At 37.8% G+C, this 19,768-nt stretch overlaps 1 protein-coding gene across 22 annotated transcripts in view; it reads left to right on the forward strand.

Annotated features, from left to right (window-relative positions):
• The window catches only part of LOC122867222 (calcium-activated potassium channel subunit alpha-1), an 86,791-nt gene that overhangs the window by 50,799 nt on the left and 16,224 nt on the right, over positions 1-19,768 (forward strand). For 5 of the 22 annotated variants that reach the window (XM_044177726.1, XM_044177737.1, XM_044177730.1 and 2 more), the window contains exons 10-19: positions 3,200-3,310; positions 3,452-3,557; positions 3,679-3,761; positions 4,851-4,920; positions 5,185-5,340; positions 5,548-5,657; positions 6,377-6,445; positions 6,945-7,031; positions 8,102-8,178; positions 17,466-17,559. In XM_044177726.1, the coding sequence (XP_044033661.1) occupies positions 3,200-3,310; positions 3,452-3,557; positions 3,679-3,761; positions 4,851-4,920; positions 5,185-5,340; positions 5,548-5,657; positions 6,377-6,445; positions 6,945-7,031; positions 8,102-8,178; positions 17,466-17,559 (963 nt within the window). Of the gene's footprint in view, positions 1-3,199; positions 3,311-3,451; positions 3,558-3,678; positions 3,762-4,850; positions 4,921-5,184; positions 5,341-5,547; positions 5,658-6,376; positions 6,446-6,944; positions 7,032-8,101; positions 8,179-8,642; positions 8,652-9,858; positions 9,868-11,032; positions 11,207-13,944; positions 13,978-15,766; positions 16,103-17,465; positions 17,560-19,768 lie in introns of all 22 variants that reach the window. The other 17 variants (XM_044177725.1, XM_044177736.1, XM_044177729.1 and 14 more) reach the window with 9 other exon arrangements.

Below are 19,768 nucleotides of genomic sequence, written 5' to 3' on the forward strand. Positions count from 1 at the left end.
TCGTTGTTGAGTCCTAAAAGTCTTATTTTCCTAAAAAATCTGGTAGTGCTGTTGGATTATTTTGACTTGTTTTTAGTAACAATTAACTTTTCAAATATTTTTTGAAATTATGTTGACTGTATTGAAGAAAAATGATTTTTTAACTAACCGTGCTGCCAGACAGATTTTTTTCACTTGTTTTAAGAAAATAAGACTCTAAGAGCTCAAAAATAGACAAATGACTTGATAAGACAGATATTTTTGCTGTGTAGTCTTGTACATGTACTATTGTCATGCTTGAAGATGGCACATGTAGGATTTTCTCACTGATCTATCCCTGGGATGTAAACTGTGATTATCTATGCTACTGTTGCAAAAAAGAATAAATTATTATTTAATTGATCTACATGTAAAATGAGTAAAACATGGTCACTTATTAAAGAAAAGGAATCTAGGCTGTAACACATGATTAGGTTAGCTTGTTTTACCATTGACTCTACTGGTGACGTAGTTTAATTACATGATAATGTTAAAACATTGCATAACAGTAGCACAAGAAGAAAAGAGTTTAGTCTGCGAACTGACTCAGTAATGTCAGTTAAAAAGCTAAAGTTTGCTAACATTGGCAAACATCAGCTGCCATAAACTACTGGTCACACCAGACCAAGTAAGGTTGGAGCTGTAAGACCCCTGAGTGTATTGAATTGAGAGAGGGTATGTTTTATTGCTTATTAATGTAACTTTTAATTTGAAAGAGGAAGAATGGGTTATTTCTTATTTTAGCTTGGTAATTGTAAATAAATAGACACCCCCACCAGCCCAGTTCACGGGTGTATCACAGTTTATTCTACCTTTATTCTACTGTGACACACTGAGAGAAAATCCTGCATGTGTTGTGGTGTCTTACTTGCAATTAAGCTGCGTATTGTCAATGTACATTTGTGCCAAATTTGTGTTTGTAAATCAAATGTTTTCAGTCATTCACACAGTTTAATTTTGTTCATCCATCTCCCTGCACACCCACCCAAACTCAAATTTTTATACCAGACAAATTGTCTAAATAACATAAAATAAAATAAAGTAAATATGTGATCCAAGAAAAATAAGGATTGATAGACAGCCCTACTAGTAATTCTCACGGATCAACTCTATACAGTAAAGAGTTACTATAGAGTTGATCATGTATGTATGTTTTCTCAAAGTGTAATAATTAATAATCATTTATTCATACCAGAGTGGTTTGGGATAAAATATGAGATATAAAATAATTACATTTGAACAGAGCCCTCAAGACAGTAATAAAGCCATGACAAAAGTATAAACTCAAGCTTACCTGAGTGCAGTATTGAAGAAATGATCAAACTCCCACATCCAATCTTGTATGTCATTGCTTGCTTCATGCTGGTTTTTGGAATTTTGTTTTTCTGTTCTGGAAAAACTTGTCTTGCTATGCTTGTCTATTTTTCACGCTTTGCTTCTGAAAATTCTTGGCCTTTATCTTCAGTCTGACCTACACCCTCAGGACTAAATAAAATTTAGTTTACAGGAATAGTTTTACATTTTAGGAAATACGCATATTCACTTTCTTGCAGAAAGGTAGATAAGAAGATTGATACCACTCTCATGTCTCTATGATAAATATGAAGCTACAGCCAGGAGGCAATTAGCTTAGCTTAGCATGTATCTTAGCACTGCCCATAAAAATACAACTTGTCATTTTTACATATCTTTTTGTGTATGGATTTAAAAAAACAACATACGTGTTAATTAGTCAGCTTTAGAGGTGCTGGTATGTATATTTTTGTCTTTAGACGGAACCAGGCTAGCTGTTTCTCCCTGCTAAGCTAAGCTAATCACCTCCAGGCTCCAGCTCCATACTCAACGCACAGACATGAGAGTGGTATCGATCTTTGAAAAAAGCAAAAAAGTGTATTTCCCCAAATGTCAAACTATTCTTTTAACATATACACTTTTGTGCCCCAAGCTCTGTTTCTAAAGATAGTGAGATTCTGCTGGATGCCTCTAAACAAAATATGGCTTCTTGTAGCATGCTTTTGGTACTTGTGGTCGTTAGTTTTGAGGAAGTTAGACTTGGTTTACGAAATTTTCTTAAATCAAATCTTTGCTTCTTTTGTTAGTCAGCTTTGTAGAAAACTTACAATTAGAGCTTTTTAAGTCATTTTTGTGCATGTTGTACAGTTTTGTATTTTGTATTCATTATTTTGTCTAATTTTTTTGATTATAGGTGAGTTGAACATTTATCAACAACATCTTATTTATTTATATGAGACGTACTAGGAACTGAAGCAAACGGTCAGCTTGTTTGTGTTTTTGTATTGGTTAGAATTACTCACAAACATCTGGTTGATGCAATGGCTTTACAATTTTAACAGCTAGCATTGTAGCTACATTGCACCAACAGTTTTTTGGCTCCCCACATTTAAATATTAATGCATATTTATTTTTAATGTAAGCTATTGTCACAGCCGGATAGAATTATTAGCATCATTAATTTTCTATTTCCCCCTGTCTTCTTCTTTATGTCTACTTGTTGTCATTAGTATAATAATTGCTGTCATAGATAAAACATCCTCTTAACTGTTTAACTTTACAAATTAACTGAACAAGTGTTGCAAAATAGCAATAATTTGGATGCATTTGTTGTACATTAAAGCCACAAAGAATCACAGCATTTCCAGCTGTGGTTCTTCTTGAGCAGTAGCACTTCCAGACGAAATGTTTACCTGAGTAAACATCTGAAATTATTTTTTAATAATTTATAAATAAACATAGAGTATAGACCAAACTGGGTTCCTTACATAAAGGATCTGTGATATGTGGTAATCAGACTGTGCACTGATTTCATAATCTCCATCTAAGTAAACTCTGATCCTTTATAATCTGATACTGAAATCCACAGTGCTCTCTGACCTCCTCATTCAGTCCTCACTCGTCACGACAGGAACATCAAACATCCCTCCTGTAACATAGTTTTTATTATTTCCACACAGATTTTGAATCAATCACCTAAATACAACAATACTGATTAATTTTCATGTCCATTACATCTCTCTCATCTCAGATTTACCTTTTGATTCCAGGAAAAATATAAAGATGAAACAACGATTTGTGTGTGTGTGTGTATGTGCGTGTGTTTAGTTGTTGACTTTTACTCCAAATACATTTCAGTTTCATTGTTATTCTGCACCTCGTTTTCTAGGCACATCGTGGTCTGTGGTCATATAACACTTGAGAGTGTGTCCAACTTTCTAAAAGACTTCCTACACAAGGACAGGGATGATGTCAATGTAGAAATTGTTTTTCTCCATAAGTAAGTACAAAACATGTTTTTTTCACTTGTCTCACTGAAGAAACGGCAAATTTCATTGCTCAAGAAAAAACAATCATCTCTTCAGGAGATTAGAAATAGTTTTCCTCTACAGATTTAAGAGTTTCTCTTTTTTCCTCTCAGTATTTCCCCTAATCTTGAGCTGGAAGCCTTGTTCAAGCGACACTTCACCCAGGTGGAGTTTTACCAAGGGTCTGTCCTAAACCCACACGACCTGGCCAGAGTCAAGGTATCTGACAGATAATACTTCTTCCTCAGGTGTCTATAAAGTCTGTGCTTAAGGTTACTGACTGATGTCAGTTGGATAATGTTATCTGTTTGCTGTGTGTGATTATTATTATTTTTTTCAGATCGAATCAGCTGATGCCTGTTTGATCTTAGCCAACAAATACTGTGCTGACCCTGATGCTGAGGATGCATCCAACATCATGAGGTAAACCAAAGTAGCCTCTCCAAGATTTTACGTTTTTCTGTTTGTTTGTTTGTTTGTTTGTTTGGTTGGTTGGAACTGCATTTATTTTTCAGGGATTGTCAAGTGGTTTATATGCGAGAGTACAAACACTTTCAGAATTGTTGTGGGAACTGTCTGTTTTGGGGAAGCAAATAATCACAAGAACAACAACCTGAGAACCTGGAAGAACTTTTTTTTTCAAAAGATGTACTGTTATATAAATACAACACAAAAGCTTAATGGAGAATTGCATTCAGGGTTAAAATATTCAGCTCGAAGAAGTCAGAAATTGACATAGGTGCTTTATAAAAATGTTACTTAAAAATAAGAAGTTTAAAATCTGCTACAGAAATATCATCAATCAATATGCTTTATAAATAATTTAACATGTTTTTACATAAACCAGTATAATCATGCAAAGAAATATTTACATTCTTCCCTTCAGTTGGTATATTGTTTACTTTTTGTTGCACTTGTCAATAATGTGGAATCTTTGAAAATGCAAAATTATTCAGGATGAAAACTGCAAATAAAACAGCACTTGGTAAACTCTGCAACAGCATGTCCTCTAGACCACTGACAGGTATTTTGAAAACCAGACACAATAGGCTGGGATATATGACATGTTACCAAATGATCCTACTTCTGAAAGTGAATGCCAGTGTTTCATATCAGTTCCAACTTCTTCCTGGACCTAAACTGTCGGTGTAAGCGAAGCGTGTCGGAGCTGGCTCTAACTGTAAGCAGACAGACTCTCAGCATGAACAAACTCCTGGTGCTCACTTTCCCTTTTGGAAAATTATCAAGAACTCAAGAAGAGAGGAAACGTGAATCTATTTCAACACACACTACAGTGTCTTCTTTCGCATTCACTGTTTTGTTTTAAATCTAAAACGTAGACTGCAAGCTGTAAATTGTGTTAATAATATACAGTATGAAAATGTTTTCTTAGACATGTAAGACGTTTTTGTGAATGAATGATAGAAACATGCCCAGAAAAAGTAGACACTGACACAGAAAAACTTCTTGCAAGTGGTCTGATTTTGTTTTGTCCATTTTGTGATGCATCAGGGTAATATCTATCAAGAACTACCATCCAAAGATCAGAATAATCACTCAAATGTTGCAGTACCACAATAAGGTTAGTATAATCTGTCACTTTTATTTAGAGTCATTAATTAGATGTTTGTTTTTGTTGTATTTTAGAATTTTGGTATGGATATATATGTTTGGGTTAGTTTGCACAGATATAGTTTAGGTTTGAAAGATTTATTGTTTAAGCTTTTGTCTGTCTAGGTTTTTTACATCTTGGAAACATGTTGGAAACAAGTGTTTAATAAGTGTTTAAGGACAGTTTGTAGTTCTGTAAAGCTATCATGCAACTACTATGTTTTTCTCCCTTTAGGCCCACCTTTTGAACATCCCAAGCTGGACCTGGAAGGAGGGAGATGACGCCATTTGTCTTGCAGAGCTGAAGCTCGGCTTCATTGCCCAGAGCTGCCTGGCTCAGGGCCTCTCCACCATGCTGGCCAACCTTTTCTCCATGAGGTCCTTCATCAAGGTAGCCACAGCTTAGATTCATCCATCTGTGCTTGCTGGATTAAGTACAAAAGTTGGCATTAAACTTGAATAGATAATAATGATTATACCAGATGAGGCCCATGTGCAGCATCTGGTGAGTGGGTGGGGGTGACCTTTAGTTTTTTCTGTTCAGTTCTTTTTGTAATGGAACAAGCTTTCTGTATTTTGTGATAAATCTTTGTTGTAGATTGAGGAGGACACTTGGCAGAAGTATTACCTAGAAGGAGTATCCAATGAGATGTACACTGAGTACCTGTCGAGTGCCTTTGTGGGCTTGTCCTTCCCTGTTATTTGCGAGTAAGTACACTGAAATATAGGCTTTTTTAAATTAAAAGTTGTGCTTAGTGGCTTTCTCTTTTGTTTTCTTCTCTGCAGTTTTTGGGTTTGTGTTTCATGGATGTAAGAAATTTACGCATTTTGGTATTTAGCATCTGTCTTTTTAGTAACTTACTTACTTGTTTACTTACTTTAAATGAAGAGTCAGTAGTAAGAGGGTGAAGATATGCAAACAGCAGTGTGGAGGCCTAGGAGTATAAAAATGACATAATGTTTTAACCTTAAAGCTACAGGTTCTACTATTCTATTTATCTCAAGATTATAAAATAATGATTTTGTCGGAATAACTAAGTAATTTTCTTGCGATAGCAGGTTAAATCTCGAGACAAGAAAACAAAAGGCTGTTTTCATAAGCCTTGTAAAAATAAGCAACCGTGCTTATTTTTTTCTGTACATTTATGAGCCATTTCTCCACAAAATCCTTGAATAACCATATTTAAATATTATAACAATAATTCATTTTTACTACTGTAAATATTAGTTGAAGACTCGTAGAAGCTAAGATGATTCTAAAAAAGACAACAAGTGTGCATTACATAGGAGAAACGGGGGCTCAGCCTCAAAAATATAAATCAGACCTCAAAGTTGAAAAAGGTGGCACTCAAATTTAAGATGATTTTCAGAAAATTAAAAATATTTAGCATGCAAGAGGTCTAATTATGTTGTTTTCTCTTTTGCAGGCTCTGCTATGTGAAGCTAAAGCTACTACTGATAGCTATAGAGTACAAGTCTGATCAAAGGGAAAGCAGGTAAGTGGATGTGCTCACAGTGGATTGTTTAAGTCATTAAAATTCATGGATGCAAAACCTTAAATACGCATGTGGGTTTAAGGTCAGCATTTTCTTTCAGTGATGAAGCTACTTTGAATCAGCTTTTCTGTTTCGACTGCAAACACAAGGCGCCTTACAAAATGTGCTAAATTGGTGTCTAAATTGGTTTGTTCACAGACATCACAGGCGTTTCTGATAACATCCTGACAAATTAATGGGGAAGGTTGCAGTTGGTTTCTTTAAGCACAGCTGAAGCTTTTTTTAGTGGTTTCTCCAATCCACTGACACTCAGTTTATACCATTTGAAGTGTCACTGATATCTGCTTTCATCAACTTAATTTAATAAACAGAGGGTATCCTGCCAAATGAGTTGCGAAAACTAATCCCGCCAGCATGTGCCACTGCCAGTGATTAGTGCCTTGCAAATTCTGTGATATAACTTTCTGCTGTGACATCTTTGGTCTATAAATCGTTGCAGCACACTGATAAACCCTGGAAACCACGTGAAAATGCAAGAGGGGACCTTGGGCTTCTTCATTGCCAGTGATGCCAAAGAAGTAAAGAGGTAATGAATGGGACCTTAGGTTAAATGCTGTCTAAAAGTAAAGTCTCTACTCTGATAGAGGCTCTGTCATGCTGTTTTTTCCTGCTCTTTTGCCATCGTGTCATGCAGTATCTCTATCCACATTCTTTCAATTGAATTATAAAATGTGGGGAAAAGATAACGTGCCCAAACTTCATAAGAATGTAAACAATTCATAGGAGGGCTGTATAATTGTATTCCTGAGGTGTTCTGCCTTTCATGCAAGTATTGGATTTTCTTTTTGTCAAGTAGAAAAATATTTTAAAAATCATGGTGTATTTCATGAAAAAGAATACATGTTAGATTGGACTGTCGATAGCATAGCTGGGGAGTCTTGTTTGCTTAGTTTGGTGGGTTAGGCCACATGTTGCCAGTACTTACAATATGCTAGTTAGCTTAACATGTTACTAGCTAAATGTTGTAAGCTAACATGTTGTTAGCTGATGTTATAGACGGAAGCGTATGCTTTGTTGTTGGCTAGGATGAAGTAGCTGAGGAGGCTTGTTTAGTGGGTTAGGCCGCATGTTACCAGTGTTTGCAACATGCTAAATAGCTTAACATACTGTTAGCTGGTTGTTATTAGCTAACAAGTTGTGAGATGATGATGTTAGCTAGTATCTGCTCTTTGCTTGGGCAAGGGTAAAATTCAAAGATTAAAGGTAAATTAGGTCAGGGTTAGAGAACAGTGTCACCAGTCAGAGGACTCAGTAGATTTATGACGGCACGGCAGGGCCTAATGATAGATCAAAACATAAGGTTTATGGGGTTTGACACATTTCACTTCATGTATCGACAATGCCTAAAACGCTTGCCTGACTTGTTTTTGAAAACCAGGGATTAAATTTGTTTAATCAACTGATGAAATGCATCCCTGTACCTCCATTTTAAGTTTTTCTGTAAGCATCAAATACTTTTATTAAAAGTTTATGTTTCAGAGTAATTGCATGCAAACTACTTGTTGTAGACATAGTGAAGATGAAATATCTGTAAACACTATTTCAGCATTTTGGACATGAGTCAGCTTACATGGGATTCTTGTTTTTATTCCATAGGGCGCTGTTTTACTGTAAAGCCTGCCACGATGATATTACTGATCCCAAAAGGATAAAGAAATGTGGATGCAAGAAATGTAAGTGACTGCATCTAAAAATATTGTCTAAGTTTGTTTGACTTAAAGTGAAACAGCACTGAGTTAGCATCAGTCTAGCAGTGTGATGGTGTATTTACATGGCCTACATAGCCATGTGTCCAAACCACTTAGTTGCTGCATTAATTATTCACTTCATGAAACCTACTAACTTGTGCATTAAGAAAGGTTGTCGAATTTCTCTCCCAAGCCAAAACAAACAGGTGCACTCCAAGTTTCCCTTGTAATACAATATGTTTGGGCCTCTGTATGACATAAATAACTGCCCTCATTAATGGGTCAGTTCACCCAAATTACAAAAGCTTTCCACTGGTATCTATTGATGCAGATTGTTTTGTTTTTATGTGTATAACTTTGAGATATTCTCCTCTGAGATTGTTTTTTTTTTGTGTGTCTGTGATTTGGGTGAACTGATTCTTTAAGTATTCTTTATTCTTTCTTTGTAGGTTGCTCAGGTAGACGCCACTTTTATTGGACAAGATCAGAGGATAAAGAGAATTATTCAGCTTTTATACTGTGTTCTCTTTTCCGCATGATTCCCACCTAATTAAATGTGCAATTTAATTTATTTATATAGTGCCAATTCATAATAGAAGTTATCTCGTTGCACTTTTCTTATAGAGCAGGTCTAGACCGTACTCTTTATAATATTATTTATAGACACCCAACAATTACCACCATAAGCAAGCATTTGGCGACAGTGCCAAGGAAAAACTTCCTTTTTAAGAGGCAAAAACCTTGAGCAGAACCAGACTCAGGGTGGGCGACCAGGTTGGGTTTAGATAGGAATAATAATAAGACTAATAATAATATAACTAATATTACTATTTATAGTAGCAGTTGTTGACCAGGAAAATGGGGGCAGTAGGTGGTTTGCAATCATAGATCCAGACTCTGCAGCTCCGGAGGCAGAAATACCTGCTGAAAGCGAAAGAAGGAGAGAGGAGAGAAAGCACAAATCTACGGGAGAGAGAAGATGTCGAGTTAGTAACATGCATTAATGGGATAAGAATGTGTACAGATGGAGAGGGAGAGAGGAGCTCAGTGCATCATGGGAAATCTCACGGCAGTCTAGGCCTATAGCAACATAACTAAGGGATGGTTCAGGACTCATCTGAGCTAGCCCTAACTATAGGCTTTATCAAAGAGGAAAGTCTTAAGCCTACTTTTAAATGTGGAGATGGTGTCTGCCTCCCGAACCCAAACTGGGATCTGATTCCACAGGAGAGGAGCTTGATAACTGAAGGCTCTGGCTCCCAATCTACTTTTGGAGACTCTAGGAACCACAAGTAACCCTGCGTTCTGGGAGCTCAGTGTTTATAGATACAAAGAAAAGTGAGAAATCAGTCTAAATGTGCATTTTGTCTGTTTGCCTGTGTGGATGTTTGCTATGTTTTCTTTTGTATAATAGCTGTCTGGGCTGTTACAGTTCACTGATAACTTTGTGATGTTAACAGGCATTCAGAGAGACTGTTAACACCACAGGTACCTGGATGGATCGTGTGAGACTTTAAAAACATGTGCCACTTTGTTGCTCTTTCACTTGGATTTAACACAGTTTGTCTTGTCTTAACCATAACAGCTAACAGCTAACCTTAACATTTGATGTATTCTCTTCCTGCTGCTTGGAAACTTGACTTTCCTTAAAAATTCACTTTATAGTGATATATTGTGAGTAATGTGGATTCATTACCCCTCCGAAAACACAGCCTGCTACCCCCGATTGAAGCAACCTGTTTGAATGTACTGTAAATGTTGCATGTAAAATGGTTGATGCTGCCTGGATCCCCCCCGTTGTCATGTGCTCATTGCTTTCAAATTGAGGAAAGCATTCAACAAAAATGAGCAACGAACTTATAAATTATTCTATTACTATTTTAAAATAATAACAATTTTGGAACACGACCCAGAGAGACAAGGATAAACAGTTGAGCATGCAATACCTAATCACATTTATTCTTTTATTAGGAAAATGTAACAAAAAAAATCTCCAAAGTATTATTAGGAGAGCATCAACATTTCATTCATGCCTATTTGAGTCAGTAATACTACAGATCACCACCAGATGTCCCCGCAGTCCTTTGACAAACACAACATCCCTGCAAGAAAAGCACCGCTAGAAAGCCACCAGGATGAGAAATGAGAAACATTTCTCATTTTAGTAGTTTTGATAAAAGGAATAAATCACTTGACACATACCCCAAAACAATGTAATTCACTGAGGTGAATGCACAGTTTCTCCCAGTGTTTGAACTTGTTGTTTCTGTTTTTATCCTTTCTGGATGCACTTACAGATCTATCTAATCCCAGAAAACTGATTTATGTAACATTGGCACATTTACTTTGAGCTTTTTCAAGAGGACATTTCTGGTATCTTGCCCTAGAGTTTCAATTCTCAGCTAAAATTAGAAACCAGTACAAATATTTAAGAGTTGTAAAATTATAACACATGCTCAAATCATGTCTCATCACATAGTGGACATACAGTAAGTTTGTAGGGGCCATGCTGAAATTCATCATGGGAATTATTGTCTCTTCTGCTGCTGAAGAGACACCCCACCTCCTATGTCACATTTTTACCCCCAAACCACATGACTTTAGGACCTCGTGATATTTCCCCCATTAGTCCAGAAATGACCCAAACTGAATAAACCACAAAAAGTGGAAAACATTTCTAAATTCCTAATCTGATATTTGCACACTGTAAAGTTTATTTTGTGCATCCCAGCAGCAGCCTTCCTCTGTGCCCTGTCTTGCCTTTGTCCACTCTTCCTCCAGAACGACCCTCAACATTAACCTGCTCTTCCTCTCCTCTCGTCTGAACCTGTGACTGTAGCCAAGATGGGCGCCTACAAGAAAATGAGACTGGCATGTTGTTTTGATTGCGGCCGCTCAGAGCGGGACTGCTCTTGCATGCCAGTTAATGTGCGTTGTAACATGGACTCCCCTCAACGCGACATCCCACTCTCTGCTGTCTCTGTTAATGATTGCTCAGCCACTTTACGTGCCTGTAAGTTGTCGCCATGACATGTGCTCTTCAGTGTTTGTAACATGCACTGTATTAACCTTGCAGTGTGTCTTTAGCTTGTGTGCTGTCTAGCTCTAGCAGCTGTGTCATTACTGTCATGGATATAGATGTTGCTTTGCCTGTGTTGCTACTTATGGAGGTGACTTATAACTGTTGTGACGCATGCCAGTATACTGTTTTGCTGGTGTTTTGTCAGAGAATGTGAATTCAAATTGACCTGTAGTTTAAATTAGATCATTGGTCACTAATCCTAAATTTTTGCAGAGTGTGAAAACTAATTCTCCCCTGAAAAATAGTGTGCTTCCCCCCTCCAGTGAACTCGCCAACATATTTACAAGAATTTAAAGCTGAAGCCATGAAAAATGTACAGCTGTGCATCCCCGTCACAAATCTCTTGATGCACACTCAAACTTGGGAATCCTGGTGGAGAATTTGCATGCATTTCTTCAAATTATTTGTGTTGATAGGAGTGTACAAGTGCTATAATGATGTCACTGGAGAGGGTAACTTCATCTTTTCAAGAATAACCCAAATAACATTCACTTAATCCAAATATTTCACTACTCTACCCTCCAGAAATGGGTGAACAGGATAGGATTTGAGAGATTTATACATATAAACACCACTGAAAATTTTTTTTTAAAGGCGGTTTTCAGAGCACCTTTAGGGGATTTTCTGAGGGTAGCAGTACATATACATTGAGGTTAATGTACTGGTTTTATTAAATTAAGATCAAAAGCTTGAACAGCCACTGGGGGTAAAATCTCCAAAACATATTCAGTACTCAAATCAGTGCCCCATTCATTGCAAACGGAGAAGCTCTGGGTTTGACAGAGTTTTTATTCTCATGATATTGATTGAATTGTACAATAAGTTGAACAGAATACAACGAAATAGAACTGGATTACACTGGACTGCAAGAGGAATAAAAGACAATAGAATAGTGCTAGATTGTATTGGATTTCAGTGAATCAACCTGAACTGAATTGAGCTGCATATGAATTCCTTAATCAAGTGTGATTCGCCTTTAAAGCCAGAGGGCATGTTAAATTGTACTGATGTATCGCAGAAGGCATGAAGAATGTGTCTGAGTTTGCAGAGCGTTGATACAATTTGCTGGAAAACATTGTAGAGTGCCATACTGTTTTAGTGAATGTTTCTTGATCAAAGACCATTCTGCATATAGTTGAACGTCTCTGGGCATTTCCACCTCTCAACATGTCTTCCAGGGTTGTGTGCTGTGAGCATCGCCTGGCTAGCTAAGCTCAAGCAGAGCCTTCGGAGTTGCTGTCGACACGGTGTGGGAGATGCACAGAGCGAGGCCTTATACGGCCTGACATGGAAATTATGTTTGCATTTTCATTTTTGGAGTGCTACCGGTTGTCATGAAACTCAGCCTGACAGTTCCTAACCACCAGGCAGCTGAGTGCCCCCGCCCCTCTCCTCCTCTCTCGTTGTGGGACAGATGCTAGCCTGTTAGTCCTGTGACTCTGCTTGCGCCCTCCGATTGCAGGCGACAGATGCCAGGACCAGCAAGGTCCCTGTTTGAACATTGCTGTCACTGTCCTGCCTTAAGCTCAATGCATGACCTTTATTATAAGCAAGGGGTTGAAATAAGGTACTAATGAGCATGTGTGGGACTCACGGTTCCAAAAAGTGACTCACAGAAAGTTCCATGAATCCGGGCAGGTTGTGTCAGACAGTGCAGAGGAATGGGAAACAGCTTTTGGGAAAGAGGAGGAAAAATAAACACAATACTATAGACTTAAGAACAAGAACACATACAGTAATACAGTATTGTCACTTATTGTAAGTCTTGTTACATACATACCTCCTGACTAAATGTTAATGTAGGTCTACAAGGTAAGCATAGGTGATTTTCATGCCAAAAGACATCCAAACAAGTTAAAGCCAGGCTAAATTTTGTTTACATTTTTAGATGTCAAGGTTACACAGCATTTTCATGACTATATTTCAATGTGTGCTGTAGTAAGGACCTGCTTCACATTTAAATATAGTAATTTCATGCTGCTAAAGCGACAGTTATATGTAACCTTGATAGAGCTGAAATTATTAGCTGATTAATTGATTAGTCAATCAACAGAATCTATCAACTATTTCGATAATCCAATCATTTTTTTCAAGCTAAAATACCAAACATTCCCTAGTTTTAGCTCATCATTTGTGATGATTTGCTGTTTGTCTTATATGAAAATCAATCGATTATTTTTGGGTTTTGAATTGTTAATCGGACAAAACAAGCTATTTGAAGACATCAACATGGACTTTAGGAAATTATATGTACTTTTCACTATTTTCTGACATTTTATAGACCAAACAATTAATCAGTTAATTGAGAGCAGCCCTAAACTTTGATGTAAAGTTCGACATCTAGACTTTTGACTGGCAAATCACCAAATCACTGCTTACCGTAACACCTCAAACAAGACTGTTCATATTCAGCAGGTGACCGCCTACAAACACTGACAATGATCCACTGTTTAAGCTTACTGACCACGTTGCTGAAAATCATTTTCCTAACTGACCCGTGTTTTATTTCTCATTGCTTTGTCCATGTTGTCTTCAAGGCACCGCTCTTTTGTTAAAGTGCCTTAAAGAGAAATCTCTCAGCCTTCAGTTCCCAGCTGTCATTTATAATTTGCTTTCATTACAGCCTGTTCTTCCCTGTAACCTCTCATCTATCTCTGCATTTTTCTCAGCTAAAAATAGCTATAATGGATATATCAAATCAAGTAAGTTTTGATTTCCATTCTCTTTTTTGTAATTTTTTTCTAACGCTTCCACTTGTGCATTAGCACCACTTGTACTGTCTCTAACCTGCTGTATTTCACTGTTTGCTGCTCATCGCTCTGTCCAGTCTGTCATCATCCATCATTATATTTTAGATGCAAAGCATTAGGAAATTATTTCTGAGTGGTTTGTGTTGGGTATCAGTTACAGCTCAGCAGTAGATGGTGCTACTGCTTCACTGTGCGTGGGGATGAATTAATCCATTGTACAGATGAAAATACAACATTATAACATTTAAAGTAAATGTATGCAAGAATTTGTAATGGAGATTCATTTTTAGAGAACAGACAGGAGGTATCAAAGGCATTGTAACGCTTAAGAGTTAGTATAATATTTTCTCAGTTCTCATCCAGCTATTAGAGGAGTGTGAACCATGTGGGCCGTCCACTTAAACAGGATCTGTGATAGGCAGCAAATCTGCCACAGCGTGTTGTCCTGGAGAAGTGCTGTGCATGTTTGACATGGGGCAGATGAACAGTGGAAGTTTATAGCAGGGAGGATAATCTGCTAGACAGCTGACTGCTGAAATAATCATCTCTATACTCCAGTTTTAGCTCCTAGCTGTTTTTTTTGGAGTAAGGGGAACCCTTTCCCTCTGCTTCCTTTAGTCTATTTTATCATGTTTATGTCTTTACCAGTTTTACCTCTATTATAACACCAGTAGAGCTTTAAGCTTTCACATTTCAAATAATCAAGTGGATATTGACTCATTCCTCCTTCATCAGGCATAAACTGCATACAGCAGCTAGTGGTTGTTAATTCACATTGTCACCTCCTTGTTCTTATGGCATAACAATCGCTCGAACACCTGAAAGCATATTTATTAATTCATGCTTATTATAAATATCAAAGTGAATGTCAAAGCCAACATTTCATTGGTGGCTATACCAAGTGGTTAAGTGGTGTTTAATAAAAATGAGGTTTTTTAATTATTCAGCTATTAGCATTCTTGTGCCAGAAAGAATTACCCCCAAAAACCAGTGAATGTGCTTTAATTAAGATAACAGTCACAAGATGTTTTATTAACATACACACTGCAGGTCTTATTGATGTCAGTTTAAATCAAATCCTATCTTGTGGTTCATGTGAAGAATTAAAGGGTTAGTTCACCCAAATCACAAAGCAACCATTTTACAGCTTATCTTTTGCGGTATCTGGACATGCCGATTGTTTCAGTTTTATGCACCCATGTGTTGAAATGTCTGTCTCTGAGATTTCTGCCTCCACCCAACACAATGGAGGTGAACTGAACTGTGTTTGTGGTGCTCAGCGCATCAAAAAAATCTGCAACATGTCTTTCCAAAAACCCAGTTACTGTGGATAAATCTACAAAACATACTGTGAACAGTTTTCATAGTTGCCATTTCTTCAGTAGAAAGTAGTTCCAATGAAAACTGTTGACTGTGAGGCCTGAGGATTATCCTGAGTAATTTTTTTATCCTAAGACACATTACTGTTGAGTTTTTCAAATGTAATTTTTCAATGTTGTGAGCAGCACAAATAAAATTTTATTCACCTCCACAGTATTGGGATGTAGGCAGAAATGTTAGACCACTACCTTAAAATCCCTACACATAAAGTCAAAATTATCGACACGGCTAGATACCAGTAGAGGTTAGGAGGGAAAATATTTTTTGTGTGTGTGATTTGGGTGAACTGACACTTTAAAGAAAGCAAAGAATGCATTAACTTGCATTGTACAGATCCTGATTTTAACTCTTCTTCATTTAGCAGTAAACAACGGTCCCCTAATCCAGTCGTCAACTTATCAATACAAGTCAGCTAAACTGAACCACAACTCGGCCACCGAGGTCTGTAGGGGGCCCCGTAGCAGAGTTGCTGCTTTGTCGGTCCCGCTGGTAAACAACCGCAAGGGAAGCCTGCTGCCCCCCGCTGAGCCCTCTGCTCTGAGACTGAGCCTCATGGGCTCCGGGGACCTGGGCCAGGTGGGGCAGCTACCAGGGGTGGCAGAAGAGGCCAGCCAGCTCCAGCGGGCACGTAGCCTTCCGGTGAAATACAGATACCACCCCAGTCACTCCAATAACGCCACACTCAGTCACAGGCATTGTAAGGGCCCCCTCCCTTTGGCGTGTTTGGCAGGCCTGTACTCAACAACAGCACAACCAAAGCATGTGCTTGCCAGGCTGGAGTGGTTGCATGTGTAGCATTCCTTACTAATGACCCAGTGTGTGCAGCTGTCAGCTGTGAAACATTAAATATTGAACAGGCCGAGCAAGATGTGAAGGGCCAGTGTGTTGGAGCATCCATCTCCACTCGAAGACCCCCCCCCGCACACACATTTTCCATTATGGTGTCACTCTTAGACATGTTAGCAATGCTTGAAATCCTGTGTTCATCTGCAGAGGAGCATGATCTTTGAGACCTTATTCATTTAGATGAAAGCTCTTTTAGTGTCTTTGCTAAAATAAAAAAGCCTGTTGAAAGCTTGAACCATCATTAAAAGATATTTTCCCTGACCTGTAACAAGCTATTCCCACTATTAACAATGGTTGTTGAAGTACGATTAGTGAAAACACATTTCTTGCTTCTTGTGTTTATTTTACCAGTGACTGCCTCAGAGTAGAGTTATTTTCTTCAACTGTGATATTAGCTCGTGAAAATATTTGCCTGATTACTTTACTCAAGGGTAAAACTTGTAATTCGTTCCCTATGAAGAGCTCTGTGCAGTTTCGTGTAGTGATGAAGACAATGTCCAAGGGGCATCTCAGCTGTACATAAATCACTCTGGCATGAGGACCAAGCTAATTATATGAGCCAAGGGCGTCACTCCCAAGATGAAGAAAGACCAGCAATCCAGACTGGATTCACTATTAGCACAAAAGCAGCCTTATTTATAATGTTGGATGCTTGATGTTTATAGGTTATTACCTTATTTGAATGAGAATGTGAGTGATTAGCATGACCAAAAGAGAAGCTATCCAAGTCTAGGTCTGAGGAAATTTGTACTAACAAGGGATTAAAAAGTATCCTAATACCCTTTGATGTATTTGTGGTACTACATTATCTGAATTATAAACTTGTTGACATGTGGATTACAGCAATTCTCTGGATTAGAGAGTGGTGAATAAAACTTCAGATTAAAACAACAGATTAGATTGGCATGATGGTTGATGATGGCACTATTGCATGTTTGCATCTTCATACACAATCATGCAAATGGTGTGCTAATGTATCCTGTCGTCATCATGCAAACATTGGACTGTTTTCTGTTGCACACTAGTCAAAGTGTCCTGTCCACTCCATCTTGTTCACCAAACCTCTCTTTTCACTCTGTGTCTCTGTAACTGTATTATCTCTTTGAATTCACGGACCTCAGATTGTGCTGTGTTGTTCTTTGCTGTCACTGATTTTTGGATTTTTGCAAGTCTTCTGATAATTCGCTCCCTCATGCCGTTGCCTTTTGTTGCAGTTGAAGAGGACCAACAGTTGGCGTTATCGCCTAAAAAAAAGCAACGAAACGGAGGCATGAGAAATTCTCCAAACTCCTCACCCAAGATAATGAGGTAGGACAACAATAATGATAATAATTTCTGCTTCGTCTTACTGTGTGTTGAGTTAATATACATTTATTTTTTTGAATCTTCAAAATTTGTTCACTAGAGAGCACCGATAAGTTTATTACTAAATTGCACTGCTCAGTACATTATTAAAATTCTTTAACCAAATTTTAACCTGCAGCAACTGATTTTTTGGCCACTTGGAGGTAGCACAACAAGCTGTAAACACAACACTGATATATTATCACCTTATAAAGCTGTTATGATGAATGTATTAACAAACAGTTGCTTATATATTTGTACATCCACCACACACGGAGCAACATAAGCATACATTTGGAGTTTGTGTCCAATATTTACTCTCCTTTTAGCTCTGTTTTTGGTCTCCATCAACTCCTGAGGTGTCTTAGTTGCTAAATGCTCCACTATGTTCACCAGCTAGTCACTTAACTTTGTCTGTCTGACGTTTGGTGCTGTGCAGGTAGCATACAGTATCTGACTATTTTTTGCTGATAACAGCTGTTGTGGCTGGAAACGAGGTTGATCAGAGTGGTGAGAGTGAATCAAAACATTTAAGTAGGTGTAGTCCCTCATTCGTCCAGGAGTGTTCTATCGTAGAAAAGGTTTCAGTCGTAGTCATCTGGACACTGTTTTCAGAATCAAGACGTTTCGGCTCCCATCCGGAAGTCATTCTCAATTGTGAAAAAAAAAAATTGGACGGGAACTGGAAATTTAAGCTACTCTGAGTTACATAAGCCCTGCCCTCAGGAAGGAATCTGCCTATGCAGCCAGAAAACAATAGGCCTGATTACTGATTACTGGGCCATCTTGAAACTATTAGGTCAGTTTCAGGTGAAACTAGCTATTAACAAGATACTCAGGCAGATTCCTTCCTGAGGGCAGGGCTTATGTAACTCAGAGTAGCTTAAATTTCCAGTTCCCGTCCAATTATTATTATTTTTTTTCACAATTGAGAATGACTTCCGGATGGGAGCCGAAACGTCTTGATTCATCTGTGTCCAGATGACTATGACTGAAACCTTTTCTACGACAAAACATTTAAGTTGCAGGCCGTAAAACCAAAACAATGAGCTGAAAGACACTAAAATGTTGCGTAGAGCTGAGGGGAACTACGGAGTTAGGTAATAATTCACATTACACATTGCCATTTGATTTATTGTTAATACAAAAGGGCGTTTATATTAAAAAACAAATACCTGCTGGCATATTGTTTTCGGATTTTTAAAACTCTCAAATATCGATATTGATATCAACGTCAAAAATCCGGTATTGGTCGGGCTCAGCAGTATGTATTATGGAAAACATCTTAAAGAAAATATTTTTGTGTTTTCATAGCAAGCACGTCAGACTTGCAAAAGGGCTCTATGCCACAAGGTTTCAAGTGACGCCCACAGACTACAGCTCTTAAACAGACCTGGCACTAATGACAGCACCAGCTAGTCAGAGAGGCTCTAAAGGATAGATAGCCCAAGGCTATTCATCTATTGTTGGATCCCTCTGAGCTCTTTTCAGCACATAAGGCCACAGATGATATGTATCATCACAATGAAAGGCGAATTTAAATGCTACCTTGCTTTTATCTTGTCCCGTAAAATTAAATCGGCGCTTATTGATTTTGACTGGAGATAACACTGTTATTCAACAAGAGGCCATTACAGGGATGATAATAGTAATAGTCATTGTCATTAAGTGCCATGTTATAAGGAAGCAAGGCAACAGGGAAGTCCTGCAGCCTGAATGTACAGATGAAATTGAATTAAAACTGACAGATGACTTTATGTTCACATTGCTAATATGGCTGCTAATCATTTGACATTTAGAAATTAAATCCACAAATGTCTGTATTGTTTAATACTATAAGATACAATACAGATCAGCAAATATACTAAAGGAGTTCTAAAAATTATTTGATAATATATCTAAGAGGAGTGTTTATAGGCATAATTTAACATTTTCTTTTGATCTATGGCCTGTGTTTTTTCAGGTGGGTGTTTGTCCTTGTTTGATTGTTTGATTTGGTTCAAAGTGGTGTCAGAGGTAAATCGCTCGAGGTGATTTCCAGACTCTTGGGTAACAAAACCAGGATTTTCTAATGCTATAGCCATCAGCTAAATATCAGCCCACCAAACCAATCCATCTACTTGCCATGCTAATACTCTGTACGATACAGGTGGATGTGGTATTTCATCCAGCG

This window comes from Siniperca chuatsi, linkage group LG20 (assembly GCF_020085105.1).
Source record: "Siniperca chuatsi isolate FFG_IHB_CAS linkage group LG20, ASM2008510v1, whole genome shotgun sequence".
Classification (NCBI taxonomy): Eukaryota; Metazoa; Chordata; class Actinopteri; order Centrarchiformes; family Sinipercidae; genus Siniperca; species Siniperca chuatsi.